Below are 19,985 nucleotides of genomic sequence, written 5' to 3' on the forward strand. Positions count from 1 at the left end.
ATCTATTCCACTCAATAATCAGCGTATATGCAATATTTCATGCAGGTTTGATAAATATTTTGTTCATTAAAAAATAGTAATTTTGGCGGAGTTATCTCCCTTAACAAAATGTAAACAAAGGGAACTAACTCATTTGTTTGTGTTAAATGGAATAACTGTGCAGTGATTCTACTTTCTAATGATTTTAAGGTAACCATAATGTATTAAATGTGTTCTTTTTTTTGCTATATAATATATAAGATCATGTAGATATGTCATCTATAACTAGCATAACAAAATGTACATTTCATGACTGATTAACATTTTATGACTCTTGTTATTTTAATCCGATTTTCCTCTGTTGAAAACATAAGCAGACGTTTGTTTTTATTGAGAATAGAAGATATAAGGGGCCACTTGTGACAATGACAATTCTTGACTCAGCTAAGTAAAAAATTCAACTCAGCTGAGAAATGACTAAGTTTGATTTGTGAAATGCTGAGAAAAATCTCAGCTGAGTAAATTCTCAGGGTTTGAGATTAAACTTACTAGGTAAAAACTTAAGTTTTTTGTGAAATCGGAGCCTGTACAAAAACTGATCTGCTTTATATTCCTTAGAAGAGAAATCTTTCCTCTGACAAAAATTAATGATTTTTTAAATCTTATCTATCATAAAAGTTTAAGTTACATGTAGACTTATCATACTAGCAGGTTTGTGCAGCAAAATAAAATTCTAAAAAATACAGCTCATAAATTGCTCTCAAAGATTTAAAATATACTTGTAGAGAACTTTTTAATCAAATTTAAACAAATGAATAAGCATTTTGAAATGCCATTTACTGTATAAAATGTGTTTATACTTTTTGTTATAACAGTTCTACCACACATTTCCATTGTTTGCAATGATTAAAAAAGATAGCTATCATAAATTACGTCACTGATATTTGTTCCAATGCATATTTATCTACGATTGTGATTTAACAATACGTTCTGTTGATTGTTGAATAGATTGTTAAAAAATTCCTACTCTTGTAGTGGGACTATGCTTTTTACTTTATATATCAACTGCTGGCAAAGTACAGGCTGATGAAAACTTCACAACGCAGATCGTGCAAAGCACTGCTTTAACTGTAGTACATCCTTCCAACATTCCAATGGTGGACTCCAACAAGAGTGAAACTTCAACACAACTAGAATACCACACGGTTACCTCAAAGTATATAAATGATTACCCATCGATTGCATCAAATGCGTTACCCATGACATCAAGTGGACCACATGCACCTACAAAAACAGCAATAGGTTGTATATAAAACTTTTCTTTATCATGTAGTATGCCAATAAGTTGCGTAAGTGTATATTTATTTGATTTTAAAGCACAATAGTAAGATTTTTTTTCCAAAAAAAGAGATCATGTATATAGATTTTGACTGGCTCATATCTAAAACAGTAATCAGTAAAACTGTAAGTCTAATCAATTAGTAAAATGAAAAAGGTGATAATAAGCATAATCAAACCCGTGTCGGTCAGTAAATTGTTTTGTTATACTTTCATGTTAAATACTGAAATCTGATTGGTTAAGACGCAGTTAATAATATTTACTATTACCCTCAGCGTTAGCAACGCACTTGGCAACGGGTAACATTAAATAATGTTACATGCGCGAAAATTATGCGCGTACGGTTCGCTGTAGAATTCACGTTATTCCTATATAAAAGCAGTAAAATTTTCTTAAAATTTTAAAAAAGACATTCAGTATAACAAAATAAATAGTGCCTGTTTGGGAGGATAACAGTTGAAATTGACACCCCTCGAAAACCATTGTCAACCTCCGCTTCGCGTCGGTTGACAATGGTTTTCTCGGGGTGTCAATTTCAACTGTTACCCTCCCAAACAGGCACCATTTATATAATTACATGTACAAAATTAATATAAACTCTTTTTTTTTTAATTTTTGTTAAAAAAAGTTTACCATAACTTGATTATGCCCACTTATCTTTATACATTTATTGTCTTAGAATATCCCCGATTGTTTATCGAGATGAGAAATAATTCACTTAAAGAGCTTCATGTTGGCATGAAAGCAGAAGGTGTCCTGAAAGCAATTTATACGGAAGGACATTACGACTCTATCGGACTCCGAATTGAAACAGAATGCGATTGTGTAGATGTTGATAACCTATTCTGTTCAGGGGGAAGTGATGTTAAGAGTGCAAGGAACGAACCTTTCAAGACTGTCCTTAACTCAAAGGTTATTAAAATTATATCTTTTATTTAGGGCACGAAGTTACACACACTCAACAAAACGTCCAAGTGTTCACACAGGATAATGCATTTACTATGAGAAATAAACACATTAATAAATAAAATAATAATTTTTTTGTCCTGTCGTCCGGGCTTCCAGTTAACTTTTAAATTGTTAAAACGACGTATTGACCTTGACCTCAGATTGCGATCCAGAGACCTTGATCTTAATATCACAAACACTTTAGGTATCGTTAATTATGTTCAGAGCTTTTGGATTGTTTTAACTTGCCGATGGAAATAACGTTACACTTATAAAAGAGAAAAGTTATCTCAAAATGGCATTTCTTTTGGGTTGCTTGATATTTAAAACAATGTTGATGACAAAATAAACAGCTAATATAAAGTACGTCCAAATTGGTGTAGAAAAACACAGACTCCAATTTTCAAACGGTTCTTCTCAAAGACCAATTTGGCTAAATGTTTTTCTGTTTAAACTATCACTAAAGACTCATATCAATCACAAAATATGTTGGCAATCATGTCAAACATGCGCAGAAAACTACCAATATAATGTTTGAACGTTTCCTCACGGGTGATTGATTTCAATCGTTGCTGTCATTTTTTTTCATAAATAAATTTCAAAAAGCTCTTTCTACAAGTGTGAACAATTCGGAATTTTGTTGAGTGTATACATTGTATGTACCATTCTTGTTAAAATCAGCTGTTCTGATACGTTTATGCTAACATTCGGTAGATGAGCGTGTTTTGGTCAGAGACAACTCTTACGTATTGTTTCTTGGCCTTTTTTTTTTTTGGCCATCACTAATTTTAATTTGTGAATAAGATTTACCCCCTCCCCCCCCCCCCACATATCTTTTGTATTTGGTTTTATTAGTTTTGCGGCTAATGAACAAAATACATATATAAATTACACCTGATAAGTTTGAATTTACAATGAGGACTGTTTGGATTTCTCCCTCGAATTTCCTTTGGTCAGTGTGCGCATAAAAAACCCAGAAAAACAAACAAAACAAATAAATAATAAAATATTACCTCTTTTGAATATTTCAGTCAGGTTTTTTCCGAATTCCGAAGGCCGAGTTTCTGCGCCATTCAGTCAATATATCTGGATTATATACAGAGGACGACCGGACTGACGTCTGTGACGTAACTCTGTATTTCCACAATGGAGAAAGCGTAATGGATGGTGAAACTATTACCACTATCGCATATCTTACAATGCTGAAGGGGGACGAATGGGCGTATCTAGCCACAAATATAACATTTAAAGCAAAAACGTCAACCCTGGTAAGTGGGTCAATATAACATGGCCGTGACATTTAAAGCAAAAACATCAACCCCTGTAAGTGGGTCAATATAACATGGACATATCATTTGAAAAAAAAAGCAGAATCTTTTTGATGAGGGTAAAGAATTTTTTCTTTACTTTACTTAATATCAATTATTTGAATAGAATGTTTTCGACAAAGAGCACACAGCGGGTAAATAATGTCAGCGGAGGATACTCACTCCTCAATGGCATCAGATCCTACCTCTAACTTTTATAGGGGGTCCGTGTTTGTTCTGCTCCAGTTTTGTATTTAACCTTTGAAATTTTGAGTTTGAACACTGTTCGTTATCACTCAAATTCATTCTTATGAATTTTAAGATTTGACTTATATGAACTATACTTATTTAAAGTACTTATCTGAAGTATTATAATTGTGACAATGACATTAAATCTGACTAAAACGGATCATTTTCATTCGTCTACGTTTCGTTTAGAGACATTATGATCAAAATAAATTTAAAAAAGGTCAACAAATTTAGAGTCACATGACATCAAAAAGCAGAAGTTTGAACCTTTCGATATTTTATTTCTGCCAAAATTATGTTCCATTGTTAAGAAATAAAAAATTTGAAGTCAAAATTAGAAAACCTCTCTAACTTCTGCACAACTCCATCTTCATCTTGGTAAATAGAGCAGAAGATTGCTGCCACATGCAAAGCATGAATTACATTTACATGTAGAGTAGTTGCATTCTGTTCTTTTTTTATACTCTCCCCTTACTTTACTAAATTTTTGAATACCACAAATGGCTGTCCCCAACTTAGTTATATCATTTATATGTTTGATGTAATTAAGTATTAACTTATAAAAAAACGTCACCGGCCAGATTGCCTAAAGATTGCTTTTTTATTTCATCAGGCAAAAAATAAGACAGCTATGTTTGATGTGAATTTTTCGATCCCGAAGTTCATCACTGCTGAAAAAACGGTTGTCACCAAAATCAATTTCACTCATTGGATTCCATATTACAGACCGCTTCTTGAAGTTGTGATTTACGGTGAATCAGAAACAATGTTCAACTTCATTACCTCCATGTATATAAGAGTCGTCAACGTTGGTGACAACTTTTTTCCCGTAAGTAGCCTATGTAACACCTTTCAGAAATAGGTTGCTATGAATAGAATAATATCTTGTGTTATGAGTGCTACAGTCGAACACGGTTATGACGAACTCACTCATTATGAATTGACGCTTACAGCAGAGTGATTTTTATTACTACGTGGTATATAACATGTTGACGGATATACCAATTACGCTTATAACAAAACTGAATCAACTTTTCCTGGTGCATAGTTATAAGCGTGTTCCATTGTATTGTAAACGCCTGTAGAAAGGCGACTGTTGTTTATCTTATTATATATTGAATATTGTATAGGCCTATAATACAAAAGTTAATTTTAAAAATATTTGACATAATTATTTTTAAGACTTACTTTGTCAAAGAATATCGAAAATTGTTCACTAGAATGACTATAACTTAAATCAATGTGATTGAGTTATTACTTATCTTTTCCAGGGTGTGAGATATTGGGATTTAATTTACGCGTGTCATTTTCCAGACTTTGAGAATGGAACATTAACCTTGAAATTTCCATCCCATTGGGTCAATAGAAGTAGGTAATTTTTGGAAAATAAATATATGAGATATTTTGCATTTTAAAAAATAAAGATCTGTTGGTTAAAAATCGTATCATTTTTCGACAATTCTCTGTGAATTGGGCATTTATAAATATGCATGTATGTATCTGCTAGCTACACACGGCACTGTGTAGCATTATACTTAAAGATTTTTTGCCGGTGTCATACATGAAAAGATAACGTTGTCCTTTATCATGTTATCTGACATTAAATATTTTAGACTACTACTATACGGAACAAACAACAGCTAACGATCGATTCGAGTTGGAGGCAGGCATTACATTTTCCGAGTCTGCACCGGCGGGTGTGAATTACACCTTTAGAATTGATACGATGATCAAGAGTACACGAGTGTGGAATTCCAGTGTTACCATGACAACAACGGATACCTCATTATCAGATGTGAGGCAGATTTTGGTTTTTTTCCTTAAATATTCAAAAACTAAAATGATGAATAATAAAAATAAAATTTCTTTTAATATTCATACTAATAGCCAAGTATTACAATGGTAAGATCAATTTCTATGAAGTATATTCGCATTTCTATCATCAACTGTGTTTGGCTTAACAACTGAATGAAATAGTGAATAAATCTTGAGAAATAAATAAAAATGGTTTACATTTTACTATAATTAGAGTGATAATTGTGTATATGTAAATTAAGTTGTATTTTTTTAATTTAAATATGCCTACATTGTATGAGCTTGTACCCCACAAACACATATTCAAATTTAACGATGTAACTTGTGCATCCTTTTAGTGAAAATGTGTAGGTGTAACATGGCTGTACTTTAAAGTATACCTAAATATTTCTTGTACAAAATATTTAATAATAAAAAAAATAGATTCCCCAATATTGTCAGATATTATCAACAGAAATTCTGTAATACCAAAAATATCTATCATAGCAGACAAGCGGGTGTAATGAAGAATAATGAACCCCGTAGAATAATGACCAGGGGTCATTTTTCGTCGTAAAGAAGAAGAATTGGATTTTTTAAGAAAAAAGATCAAGGGGTAATTTTTCTTCATGTTAAAATGAAGAAAAAGAACCCTGTCGAAAAATAACCCGTCTTATAAACAAGAATAGATATTTGAATATCCCATACATAAAAATATTGTCATTGGATGAATTACCTATATTCTCGTTAAAAAAAGATTAGGAAGACAGCGAGCGTAGGATACTGAATACTTAATTATACTTATTACGGACTCTTAAATTATTTTTACGTTAATTTTATGTTTTTTCACGCATTACATATACGTGAATATTCTAAAAATTTGCTGTAATGTTGTATTTGCTGATCATAGAGTACGTTACTTTTTAGATTGATCGAATATATTATAATGAAATAATAAATCTCGAAACGTTGTGAGGTAAAAAGAGTAGCATTACATAGTCCTCATTTAGAATTTTATTCTTTAAGAATATGTATGAAGAAAATGTCAACAACAGATATGCATCTTTAAGTAAGATTAAAAGAAAAATGGACAGTGAAATAGAATATTATCTACAGTCCAAGAATAAAGAGAAAATTTCTGTTCTAGTGAAAGAAAATCTTGTTACACTCTCTAAGAAATATAAACAAGAGACTCAAGAGTTCATAAATTATCTAAGAAGAACTGGCACAGAAGAAAGTGAGAAAGAAAGACTTTCATTTGAACTTATTTTGTCTACACTAGAGATGAGAATAGAGAAAACTGTTGAAGAACTCAACGCAAGTTTCAATTGCAATTTTAATCAAAAGTTAACACAGTTCATGTATGTGATCACTGTGTAGGAGCGGACTGAAGTGTAGTGTGTTATGTATTTTTAAGTAAAACGGAAATGGTATTTTAGAGCTTAAGATTTAATGGATAGATCATTCGAGAAAGAATTCCTAAAGCTGGAGCAGCCTTTTATGAATTTGGTTTTTTTAATTAATTCTGGGCGCTACACATGCATACCTAGTACTTAAAGGAAGGGGGGAATTATAAACGTAATTGCAAGTATAATTCACAATCAATATATAGTATATTATTCTTTCATCGCCAATAAATAGAAGAATTCCATTATATAGTGACTAGTATCTTAAAATTATTTCAATGTGTTTTCATTAATAATGAGATGCAAGTTACTTGCTGTGATGAGAACTAAACTTTGGTACATTTTGCCAAAATTGTGTTAAAACGAAAGGATTTTTTCCTTTCTAAAATATACACATTCTTTCACTAAGTTCATTTGAATAAGGTTTATGATTTCTGTTACTTTCTGTTTACTGCAATAACAATTACAATATTATAGATACTATTTTAAACAATAAATAAACTGAAAAAAACTTACATTTTTAATGTTTTTTGTTTCATGAATTGTAGGTTTACTGCTTAGGCATTCTGTTTCACAAATATCACAAGCAACTACACTTCGCTTTATTAATATAAGTTTTACAATATGGAATGAAAAAGTGAGTATGTTAGAAGTGAGAGAGCGAATATATCACGGAAAAATTTATATACTCAGCCTATTTTCACGATAAAAAAAAATGAACACCACAAATTTATGTCCCTGAATTACTTAAGTATGGTTTGCTATTTAATACAGGATTCTTAGGGATGCTTGGTATTTTTGTGTATTATATTTATATGTTCCTCTGCATATTATTCTACAGGGGTCAATTTTCTGCTTTACACCGGCTATACTAAAATCATTAAAATGTCTATTTTCAAAATTCCACAACTACTTGATTAAAATAATAAGGCTTTTTTTTAATTATCAAAAGTGAAACAAAAAAAATTTGTTAATTATAACATTTGCGCTCAAACATACAAGAATTATGTAATCTGTTCATGTTTTCTTTTTCTTCCTAAGATGATGTCTCAGGTCAACATAAGCTTGCATCGTCCAACTTTGAACGAGCTGTATCCAACTAGTAAAGCCGCAGTGCTTATTCAAGTAACAATTCCAAGTCTGTTTTCTAATCCTATATATCTGAATGTTTCAACATTTGCTGTGACGGAAGACAACTCTCTAGTAATCGAAAGTGTGTCTATATACAGTACATCTGATGGGGTACTATGCACCTCGGTCGATGAACCCTTTCAGATGAATAACGATTTTTATCAGTATAGAAAATATGTTATAGTTGACTTCGTAAACACAGCAGATACCCCTGAATACTTGTACCTTCTTGTGAATCTGAGAGTAGATCAAAACACGAAATTTGGAAAAATACACGCAGTTGCAGCTGAAAGCAATAATCGCACAGTTGAATACAAAGTTTCACTAAACTCACCGATGGTGTTACACGATACAGAAGGGATAATCTCATCGGGACTAAATAAGATCGTAGATGGCAATTATACTTCTTGTATAAAGCTTCCAAGACAAGGCGAGAGGCCACCTTGGTTTTGGTTGACGCTCAGTGTATTATGGTTGAAAATTGCACCCAAACCGTTCCAAGTCACAGTTGTGGGTGATCAGATTTCATGCAAACCACATGGACAGAACTTAATACAGGTAGATATCCAGTATGGTACACCATGTTCAATAATCATATCAAATAATCATTCTATTTATATGTTGAAATATCAATTGGCTTCCATAATTCTTTTGTAATCATTAAATTTTCATAGGTGACCTATCCAGTGAAGAGTGCTAATCTCGGTTTGAATAACAAAGAAAGCAAGCCATTTGCTCTATGCGAGTTCGTGTATAAAGATATTCAAAATGTAAGTCGTTTCGTGGAATGTACATATGAATGTAATTGCAGAGAAGACCAGGAGTGTCACGAAATAAGCTTGTTTATGGCAAACCAAGAAAAAGGCACATATTGGAGGCTATGCGAATTGAGAGCTCAAAACACATTTTAATTATTATGTCATGAAGTGTTTCTTTTTTGTATCTGATCAATTAATGAAACATGAGAATTACTATCAAACATTTCTGTTTTAAAATTGGACAACGATATTAGGAGAAACGTTGCTTTGCTTAAAACTGAAATTAAAGCAATTTTTACTTTGCAACATGTATTCTTGTTTCTTATATATATATATATATATATATATATATATATATATATATATATATATATATATATATATATGATTGTGATGAATTTTATTGACATATACCTGATAGCTAAAACAAAAATTTCTTACAAAAAGGGTGTTCATAGTTATATTGCTATTTTGATGCAGTATTTTAATTTGTTATTGCATGTATCTCCTATAACTTGGAAGGATTATCATTTTAACACCGTCGCTTTAAGTGGTTTTAACATAGATGACAGGTTCTTTGTCTTCCTACATTCAGTGTCTACCAATAACAGAAGGAAATCATTAAACATAATCCCAGTGGTTAAAAGTTCATACTTTACTAACTGCATTAAAACTTTCAGAATTATTGTCTCAAAATTATCTCATAAGGTCGAAATGGATGAACCGAAGATCTCTTTGAATATCAATTTATTACAATCTGCATTATAATTTCAATTTTTGTAAAAAAAAAAATAAAAATAAAAAGAGACCAACCAGAGTTGCATAATAATTTCGGCATTAATAAAAATAAGAACTAAGAAAAAATTTTGTTTTTTTTAAGAATTTAGAAATGAATTTGATTTTGAATTGATTTTGAGTGGCTTGATAATATAGAATTTTGGGTATGTGAAACGATAGTGCAATTTGAAAAAAATCAACAAAAAACCGGCAATTATACGAATTACTAATGTTCCTAATTATTTGTCTTTACACAGGATATACTGGGGGTTTTTATAATTACGAAAAAATTGAAATTAAATCACAAAATTAAATCATGAATAAAATATTTCTTATTTCATGGTAAGGGTCCAAACTTTTTATGTTACTTGTTACCAGTAGAAATACGGGTGACTTTTAAATACAATGCCGATCAACCCTGAGTTTACTTTCGAGATATATGTTGGGTTTCCTCTGGGTCTGCTTTTTTAAAATATGTGTCCACTAGTGGTTTACTTTGAATCCACTCAGAGTTTCATTCTATGGTCCACTGTTCGCACTGGTTAGCAGACCCTTTTTGTATCTTACAATTCTACTGTCTTTAATTCCTGCCTCTTGGATATTTCAAAACCACATGAAGCATCTGTTTTCAGGGGGTATACCTATGATCGGAGTCTACTCTACTCCCTGTGTCCACTCTGGGTTAACTCTAGGTTTACTCTGGGTCAACTTTCGTAAACCCAGAGTAAACCCCGAAAGTTAAGTCAGGGTTGGGTTGGGATTTACTTTCTGTTGGGTTTAGTCTGATTGGATTGTATGAGATTTAACGCGATTCATTCAGATGTGTTGCTACTAACGTTTAGAACTTGGTAGATAGCTGAACAATAATCATCGTTTCAACTGATAAAGCTTTAAACTAAACCTTTATTTGATAAAAACAAAAAACAACATAGGCAACACCTCAAGTTGGACTAGTTTACAAATCACGTGACTTTGATTAACGCCCGATCCCTTCCAGTTGGTAAGAAACTTAGCAATCAGAAATTAGATATATTGAAAACACAACTTACAAATTATGAATTTTTGTTAAGGAGGGTAGATGTCATGTAATGACACGTTGAACACGTTTAGCGAAATCTATGTCACGTGACACGCGTGCCAAAAACGAAAAACTTGTGAACTATGAAAGGTTTCGTCAGGTAAGTGTTTTTCAGTTTATAATGGGGAAGAGCCACTGGACTCTTGAATTTTTAAAAAATTCAATTTGAGCGCATCAAGGATTTCTTTTTTTACATAAAGACAGTTTTTGACAACATACAATGCACGATTGCATGAAGGAAAAAAATATAGTTTAATGTGTTCCTGTACTTCAAAGATTTTTATAATCATGTAATTGTATTTTCTACGGCAGAAAAAAAAATTCTCTAAGAGTATGGATATATAAAGGAGTAAGTACATGCAAAATGAAAAGAGAAATCCAAAAACTATGATCATATTTTTTTAGCCAATTTACTGGGACTGTATTTCACAAATCCTTTATAAAAGATAAAGGAATGAATGATGCTTATTATTTTAATGTTCTAACTATGTTAAATAAATTAGTCTCATTGATATAAGTTGAAAGTACATGTTCTGGGATTTTATCTACCAATTTAATAATTCTTTTGGATGGGAGTGGTTTAATAATGTCGAATTTTGCATTTTTAAAGCAAAAAAATAAGAGAGTGTAATGATTATGCCTTATTACAATAAACGTTGTGATGAATTAGATTTGGGTGGGGAATTGGAATAACCTGAATACCCTTGGAGTGGACTACTCCAAGGTTATATAAACAGCTGTGCTGTGGAGTCTAGGAGAGTCGTCTGTGAACAGCAGAGTAGAAAGGACAAGATAGAAAAAAGAAAATAGAAAGAAGAAAGAGAGAAGAGTTAAGAGGTAGGGTTAGATAGAAACTAGTGGCAAGAAACCCAGGGAATTGGGGTGAGGTGTTTGGTGTAGTAAATCTGAAGAAGATTGAGACACCAAGTATCTCTCTCTCAATAGGAACTGGGTAAAGACACACAGTACAGAAAACCCACTTCACACATTATCCCCGTTTATTATTGATAGTGATTTAAACGTTACCAAATTGGAGAAAAATCATTGTACCAATTATTATTAACTCAGGTAGAGTTAGAGGAAAATTGATTTCATATATATTATCCCCGAGAACCCAACTCAAAACACGTTACAAAAGAAAGAAAAGAAAGAATACAGCGACAACATATACTTTTTTCTTTCTTTAACTTTTTTATGAGAAATGCAACAGAACACAAGGTATTCTGAGCTTCTCATTATAACGAAAATAATTGAAATTAAATCACAAAAATTTTATCATGAATAAAAGATTTTTAATTTCATGATAGGGGTATGAATTTTTTTTTTACCTCTTACCAGTAGAAAAACAGGCGCCTCTTACGTTGTTGCATATGAGGCGTAACGTAAAACGTCCATCACTACTAATGGCTAGAACGTTGTAGATAGCAGATCAATTCTTATCGTTCCAACTGAAAGTACTTTAAAGAGGCATGGTCGTGATTTTGGTAAAAAATTATTTTTTCAATTTTAATGTTTACAATGCTTCAGTAAGGCATTTTTAACATTTAACAAAAATTTGAGTGTCATTTGTTGAGTTATAAGCGAGTTAAAGAGCTTAAAATTCTTTGCTATGTAAACAAAGCTTTTGTTAACACTTTGAATGTTGAAGTGAAAATTCCAGTTTTAGACTTCAAATCCATGCGTTAATCGTTAGGAACTGTTTATTTATGCTTAAAATGAATAAGAAGATAGACAAATCAGCTTGAAAAAGATTTTACTGGTATATTGAACCTATGTAAACAAAAACAAGGCATGAGCCTTGTTTACATGACGAGGAATTGTGAGCCCTGTATCTTGCTTAAAACTCATCGACTGGCACCCAAATTTCATTTGATCATTAAAAATACATTCCTAAAGCATTGTAAATATAAAAAACAGAAAAATAAAATTTGACCAAAATCGTGACCATGCCCCTTTAAAACTAAAACCTCATTTAATAAAAGAGATAAGGCATATCAGCTGGAATATGATTATTTTTAATTTAATTTTAGAAATATTCCAACATATGAAAAAAATATTGCAAATTTTGTAATTTTAACAAAACATAAAATTAGTATGCATAAAAAGGTATATTTCCAAACTTAAATTCCAAATTTAATTTGAGATTTCCATGAAACAAAAAAAAACATAAAAAAGTTCGTGTCATGAATCTTGTACATGTAATTGACAAATTCTGGTAACTATAGCAACCAAAACTTGATTAAACAATATCTTTTTATATGTTATACAGGTATCTGGTTTTACAGAAAGTAGCAAGAATTTTACTGTTAAACTTATGTTTACTTCTGAATTGAAATATCTCTATCACAGTTAAGGAAAAATGTATTAAAATTCATTTTAATAGAGATTTTTTTTTTAATTTTTTTTTTAATTTTCTTACTTAGATATAATATTTTATGTTAACATGAACACGTATAAAAAAACAAAAAATACGTAGATGAAATTGATCTACAAATCGATAACGTGTTCTTTCCGATCAATCATTAAAAATTATCGCCTTAGTGCTATTAGCCCCTGCCCTTTCCCCTAATCCCATTTTCCCTTTTATTTGTAGTATCACCCTTTAGAGAAATAATTATTGTAAGATGTTTGCTTTACTTTTTTTTTATCAAATTTCTATTTTTTTTATTTATTCATTTACCAACATAACATTCCAAACAAGATGTCATCTGAGGCATCTGTGGCAATCACCAGTTTCACTACCTCTAATTCGTGTCTGATTCTGAGCAAAGGGAACAATTACCCCCCAAAAAAGATAACAAAGAATAGATCTTTGAAGCTTCTCAAGAGATTACCATTTTGGGGACAGTGTCCCCTATTAAACAAAGAAACACAACTCTGCTTCGAGTTTCGAGCAAAAAGCAAAGGAGGATAACTTTTCCAGTAAATGAAGTGTAGATTCAGATTAAAATTTCCCACACAGCTTATATTTGTCAGGCCTGTCATTCTGCAGGTATACACGTTAAAGCTGAACACCGCTCGTAAATAGGAACCGTCACACGGGTACCTGGTATATAAACCCTTCGATTTCGTTACACCCGATTGCACATCTGAAACTCGTGGCCGACGTGTAGTGGTCCTTTCGTTGTCTTTGGATTTTTATGCATTTAATTGTTATTTATGTGCATATTATGTCTGTAAATAATGCAATGACCAGTTCATTTGATGTTAGTACTCTCCTGGTTTGAAAAAGTGCGTAAAACTTGACAATTTCATCGCGACCGAGTAACATAGCGAGGCAAGATCTACGTCCACACAGGTGAGACCTCTACAGCGATATACTTTGAACTGTTAAGAGGTCTATGGCTTATATAGGGGTGTAGGAAGAGCGGTGCTGAAAGAGAAATATGGCGGACAGTGCCTATTTACGAGCGGTGTTCAGCTTTAAAGTCATCAAAATTTAGGGGAAAAAATATGCATTATATTTGGTTACATTTTTGCTTGGAAAAGTTGAGATTTAAAAATTTATTTCTGCTATATAATTATTTAAAAATGGGAACTTAAACCTTAAACGTTAACCTCGTGTATTATTTCTTTCTACATCAGAACAAGCAATTATTTTGTGAGATGCCTAAATAAAGTCATTTCTTTGCTTTAATTAATAATAACGGAAATATATTTAGTTTCATTTGAATTATCACATGTATATTCATTTTTGCATGATTCTTGGATGAGCCTTTACTTAACGATTTGCTTTTAAAATACTGAATTCAAAATCATTACAATTGCTTAAATGGTACATTTGATGCTTAATAAGAAATGAAAATTAATTATCATGGCGGTAAACCATCCATAGCACATAATTAACGTCTGATTGTTTTGCTAATTTTCATCATCAAAGCCGGTAAAATATTTACTTTTTAGCGTGGTGGTAATATTCAAGAAATAAGTTCTCTTATATATACACTCAGAAGTCAATGATCATTATATAATAAAATATCATATATCCCATAAGTTAGATTTGCTTTTGGGTATATTGCTTTGCATAAATATATATTTCTCTCATATTGCTCAACAAATAAGCAGAATCGAACAATCAATGCATTTTATGAAAAAAGAATTCTTAATGGGCCGGAAATATATGGTCTGGCCTGGGGACCATAAAACTTAGACGAACTCGCTTTTGATCTCAGTCTCACTTTTACAAAAGGAATGTATAGTGGAAAAGTGAGACTGAGATCGAAAGTGAGCTCGTATAAGTTTTATGGCCCCGGAGCCAGATTTCTTTGTTTTATCACAAATCTGCATGTGCGATAGAGCAGTAAAAATAATGGTTCTTAATGTTATAACAGAGGTACAAACAGCTTAGTATTATATCTATTCATATTAAGATAATGACATAGTGATAACAAAAACGGTTCAAAATCAAAATTCCCCAAAAAATAAAAAGCAGGCCTAGGATCTGAGCATACACGAATATAAACGCTATGGATCATGATCAGAGGAAACACGGAACTCAAAAAAAAAATAGATACTCTATGAAAACTTTTAGTAGATGGTTTTATGCTTTTTTGTAACATGTTTGCTTATATTGTTGGTGGATTTTGATACTATCATGCCAAGCTCCAGTGCGTTGAGGCTGTTTTTTTTGTTTTGTTTTGTTTTTTGATTTTTGGTTTGGTTTTTTTTTTTGGTTTTTTTTTTGGGGGGGATGGTATTTAATCATTATATTCCATTATTTCATTCTAATTGAATATTCACTAATGTAAAATAAAAAAGTTGTTGATACAAATTGATAAAACGTATTACCGTCTTTATCTATAACAAATTAAAACTAAAAAAAAATCTAATTTAAGGCAGATAAGTCATCAATATTGATGCAATCATATTGATATATTGATGTAAGACTCTTTTTTGAAGAAAACACACTAACTCGACAAAAAAGGAATATATCGTAGAGCCTATTTACGCAGTATATCTTTGAACCCCATATTCAGTTTCCTGGCCCTACAACTAAAACTGAATCCTTTATATGTGTTCTTAAATTGACACCAGGACAAGTCTGATATCATAAATTGCCGCACCGTCCCCCAGCTTTTACAATCAAAATAATGGATAAGCGTGTATTAACGCGAACATCTGTATCTCTCCATGGTAAGTTAAAAACAAATAATTATCAAATCAATTATATAATATATCCTTAAGTCATATGCATGTTAATTTTTTAGATGTGACTACCTGCATATGAAAATGTTAAGTAAAGACATTGATTGTTTTTATTATTGTGTAGTTAGAAAAATGCTGGCTTGACTTTTTTTACATTATGTTTATTGAACTGAAAAATACAAATAATTTATTTTAAAAAATAAAAACATGAATGTTTGAGCGTATCAATAAGAATTTTTTTGAGTGAATTGCTGCAATTGTGAATTGACTATGTTTGTTATTGACAGTGCTACTCTATTTCCTTTTTTCTTCCACAACTGATTGTATGACACACACTGGGGAGAACATTTCAAGGCCCATCATTTCAACATCAACTGCATCGTCTGTCAGACGTTCTACTGGTACAAACTTCCAAAAGACAATAGATAAATCACAACCGTTTACCAACCAAAGCGGAACATTCTCTTTTGAATTTGTTACCCCATATCACATGTATGAAAGGAGTCCAGCTGTTTATCAGGATAAAATATCAACCGTGGAACCAAAGACAACGAATGGACTTTCCGAAACCATGGAAGGTAATGATGATAATAACATGTTAGTCTAAGACATGTCACACAAGTGCAACGAATTAGAATTGAAAAACATGATGCAACCAATTTGCGATGAATACTGCTTTAAACCAAAGAGAATTTATTTTTTTAAATTGGTTGCATTCAATTTTTCCAAATTGTAACGTCTAAAACAATGATATGTCAAAACTTATTTTGTTAAAAAAGCTAAAAAAAATTATAATTTACAAAATTTGTTTTTTAGGATCCTTTAACTAACAATTGCAAAGTTTACAAGCTCTTTGTCAATTTTTTTTCTAGAAAGTCCTAGCTTGCATGTTTCAATAGATGGTGATTTTTCGGGAGAACTCTACATTGGCATGCGAATTGATTTTGTGCTAACAGCAGCCTACCCGAAAGGAACATATAACCAAATTCTACTCAAAACATATGCATTGACCACCTGTATAGATGTAGGTGATCCAGACTGCTCCCATGGAAAGGGGGTTAGGAGTGATTCTGTACGTCTGGTAACTGCTCCAAGTGAAGTTGAGGTGTGTTTGGTTTTTTTCATGAAAATGTATAGTAATTACATTTTAGTCGATAACTTTTCCATTGCAATGGAAGAATAAAAGTATTAACAAGTGGGGAAGTATTAACATTAAAATAGTCTATGTTTTCAAACAGACAATATTCATGTGTATAAAATAGGTATATTAAATTACATGTTTCCTGTTACTCATGACTTCATTACATCTGTATATATGTAATATATTTTTCTAGAACTGTTCATGCTAAACGCATAAATACATGTTTAAACATGTTAAAATCTGTTTAAACTTGTGTAACATATAACATGCTTAAATGATGCTCTAAAGAAACACTTGTCACAAGGTGCCATCTATCCTTTCTTGTTCATAACACATGTTTTTTTTTAATGCGTGAAACATAATATTAGTTCTATTCTAATTTGTTGATACATATTATTATACTTTCCTGTTAAAGACTGATATCTGATTGGTTTAGACACAGTTGAAATTCCGTTGTATTTCCTTTTAGGTTAACAACACACTTAGCAACGGTTAACACGACGAATCGTTACATGCGCGTAAATTATGCACGTACGGATCGCCGTAGAATTCATGTCATATTAATATAAAAGCAGTAATTTTTTTTTTTAAATTAAGACATTCGGTATAATAAATTAAATAAGTCTGTTTGGAATGGTAACTTTTAAAATTGTCATCCCGAGAAAACCATTGTAAACCGACGCAAAGCGGAGGTTGCCAATGGTTTTCGAGGGATGTCAATTTCAACTTTTACCCTACCAAACAGACACTATTAAGATAATGGGAAAAAATTGGATATATTTGTATCCAAAGACAAAACTTATATTACCTGTAATTTAACTTTTTTCTTCAAATTTTCTTTATATAATTGACTACTCAAAAAGTTACATGTACATGTAGAAATAAATCCAAACACTTTAAAATTAAGAAATTTCCTTTGTTTCTAAATGGCGCATGTTTAATAAAAACTCACTGATGATGGCATCCTTTTACCTAAGTGTTGATTTCAAAATAGCATATTTAACAAATTTATATTTTTTCATCCATAAAAAGGTAAATCGAACATCTCAAAATTCAATATACCCTCCAATATAATGTTCATAAAAATATCGACTTAGGTTATCCTTCATATGCTTTGCTTTTTGTCTGTTACCTTATATCAGGGTACTTTTAATAATTTACGACAACGATTTCAAAAACGTTTAAAGGTCTTACGGCTGTGGGTGTTAATTAATTGAAGATAAATAATGTTAAGTAACTTATAATTGGAAGTATACAAATAGCATGCATGAGAAATAGTTTGTTTCTTAACTCTTTTTCGTTACACAGCCTTTATTCATAAAAGCTTACATAATTATGCAAAAGACATTCAATAATTGTTTTTTTACGTGAAATATTTGAAACGATTATCTCGAAAACTTTTCCTGATTAGATGTTTTCTGTTTTAAGACAATAATTAAAATATGTACGTTTCAAAATATATAAAACCAGATTAACACTTTTTAAATCTTTTGAGGAAGTCAAGTGTTAGCCTTTGAAATTTTGATATCTTATCAACATCCATGTAATACTTATTTTTTTCTTTGTTTTTGATAATCGGTCAAAGTTTAATTTACTTGACTCTAAAATTTCCCATTAGCATCCAAAATAATTTTTGAATATTTTTTATCTTACTGATTAGAAGGTGTATATATTTAAAAAGTTTTTTAAAAATATTTCATTATTTATTTATTCTGGGTTTTTTTTATTCTTAACTTATTACTTTTGATGAATGCATTATAAGGAAATATTAAGATAATTTAATTTTGCAATTTTATACTTCCATTGATTTTGTAGTCTGGTTATACTCGGAATCGTATGACTGGTCGCTTAAGATTATCCACAAACATATCTGGAATCCATACTGTTGAGGAACGCTCAGAGGTCTGCAACGTTAATCTCTATTTCCACAATGCAGCGAATATCAAAGACGGACAAAACATGACCACTGAAGTGACATTAACTATATCAAAAAAGAACGAAACTCAACATTTAAAACAAATAATATCATTTATAGCGAGAACTTCTTTACCGGTACGGTTGAACTCTCTCTCTCTCTTTTTTTTCTCTCATTCTCTCTCTCTCTCTCTCTCTCTCTCTCTCTCTCTCTATATATATATATATATATATATATATATATTATATCTTATTAGGTTTGTTACTGACTGTGTACAGAAATGTGTTGGGTCGGTAAAGTCCATAGACTATGGACTCTACCGATCCCACAAATTTCTGTACACAGTCAGTAACAAACCTAATAAGTGTTTGGTTTTGTCGAGGACCTACAGTTTGATATGTAAACAAACAAAAGATAAAACAAAACATTAAAATTCATAGCTTAATTCTCCAATTTTTTACCTTGCAAACGTGGATGCCATATTGTAGGTTGATAATATTACGTCACGGGCAAAGGGGGTTACTCTAAATATTTTGGGGCTTAAAAATTATGGTTGATCGTTTGTGTAAAAAATCAGCTCAAATAACGTTACGTCCGCCATGTTGCCGTATAAATTTTGATGCTCGCAATGTAAAGAAATTTATAAGGCAATCACGTGACGCTATTAATCCATTGACGTCGAGACATTCTTGTCCGAATCAATATATATATATATATATATATATAAAGCACTGAATAGAATCAACAACACTAGCCATCTTTAAAGTGTCGGATCTAATATATAGATACTAAGCCAGTAAACTGAATATAGAAAGTACTCAAAATGGCTAACGACACGAACAATAGAAATTGTCAAATTTTCAATTTTCGGGACAACCAGTCCCTTCTTCAGGACCAAAAAATAAATTACATGAGTACAAAACAAAGAAAACAAAATCTAAAGCTACTACTTAACTACTTAAGAAACTATAAAAAAGAACAGCTACATTATAAATATTTGTTCACATTCTTAAAGAAG

At 31.3% G+C, this 19,985-nt stretch overlaps 1 protein-coding gene across 1 annotated transcript; it reads left to right on the top strand.

The window, feature by feature from the left end:
• Positions 1-1,133: 1,133 nt before the first annotated feature.
• LOC128158609 (uncharacterized) lies at positions 1,134-9,193 on the top strand. Its single transcript, XM_052821538.1, has 8 exons — positions 1,134-1,281; positions 1,998-2,230; positions 3,298-3,534; positions 4,436-4,651; positions 5,094-5,190; positions 5,436-5,617; positions 8,064-8,711; positions 8,828-9,193. The coding sequence occupies exons 1-8, from the start codon at positions 1,134-1,136 to the stop codon at positions 9,062-9,064; spliced, it is 1,998 nt and encodes a 665-aa protein (XP_052677498.1). The 3' UTR covers positions 9,065-9,193.
• Positions 9,194-19,985: the final 10,792 nt, after the last annotated feature.

Source organism: Crassostrea angulata, chromosome 8, assembly GCF_025612915.1.
Source record: "Crassostrea angulata isolate pt1a10 chromosome 8, ASM2561291v2, whole genome shotgun sequence".
Lineage (NCBI taxonomy): Eukaryota > Metazoa > Mollusca > Bivalvia > Ostreida > Ostreidae > Magallana > Magallana angulata.

What these genes read in the sequence shown, in the direction of transcription:
- LOC128158609 (XM_052821538.1), top strand. Translation starts at nt 1,134, where the DNA reads ATGGTGGACTCCAACAAGAGTGAAACTTCAACACAACTAGAATACCAC. An exon ending in ACCTACAAAAACAGCAATAG is followed by an intron (nt 1,282 to 1,997) that starts GTTGTATATAAA and finishes TTATTGTCTTAG; the next exon opens with AATATCCCCGATTGTTTATC. An exon ending in AAGCAAAAACGTCAACCCTG is followed by an intron (nt 3,535 to 4,435) that starts GTAAGTGGGTCA and finishes TTATTTCATCAG; the next exon opens with GCAAAAAATAAGACAGCTAT.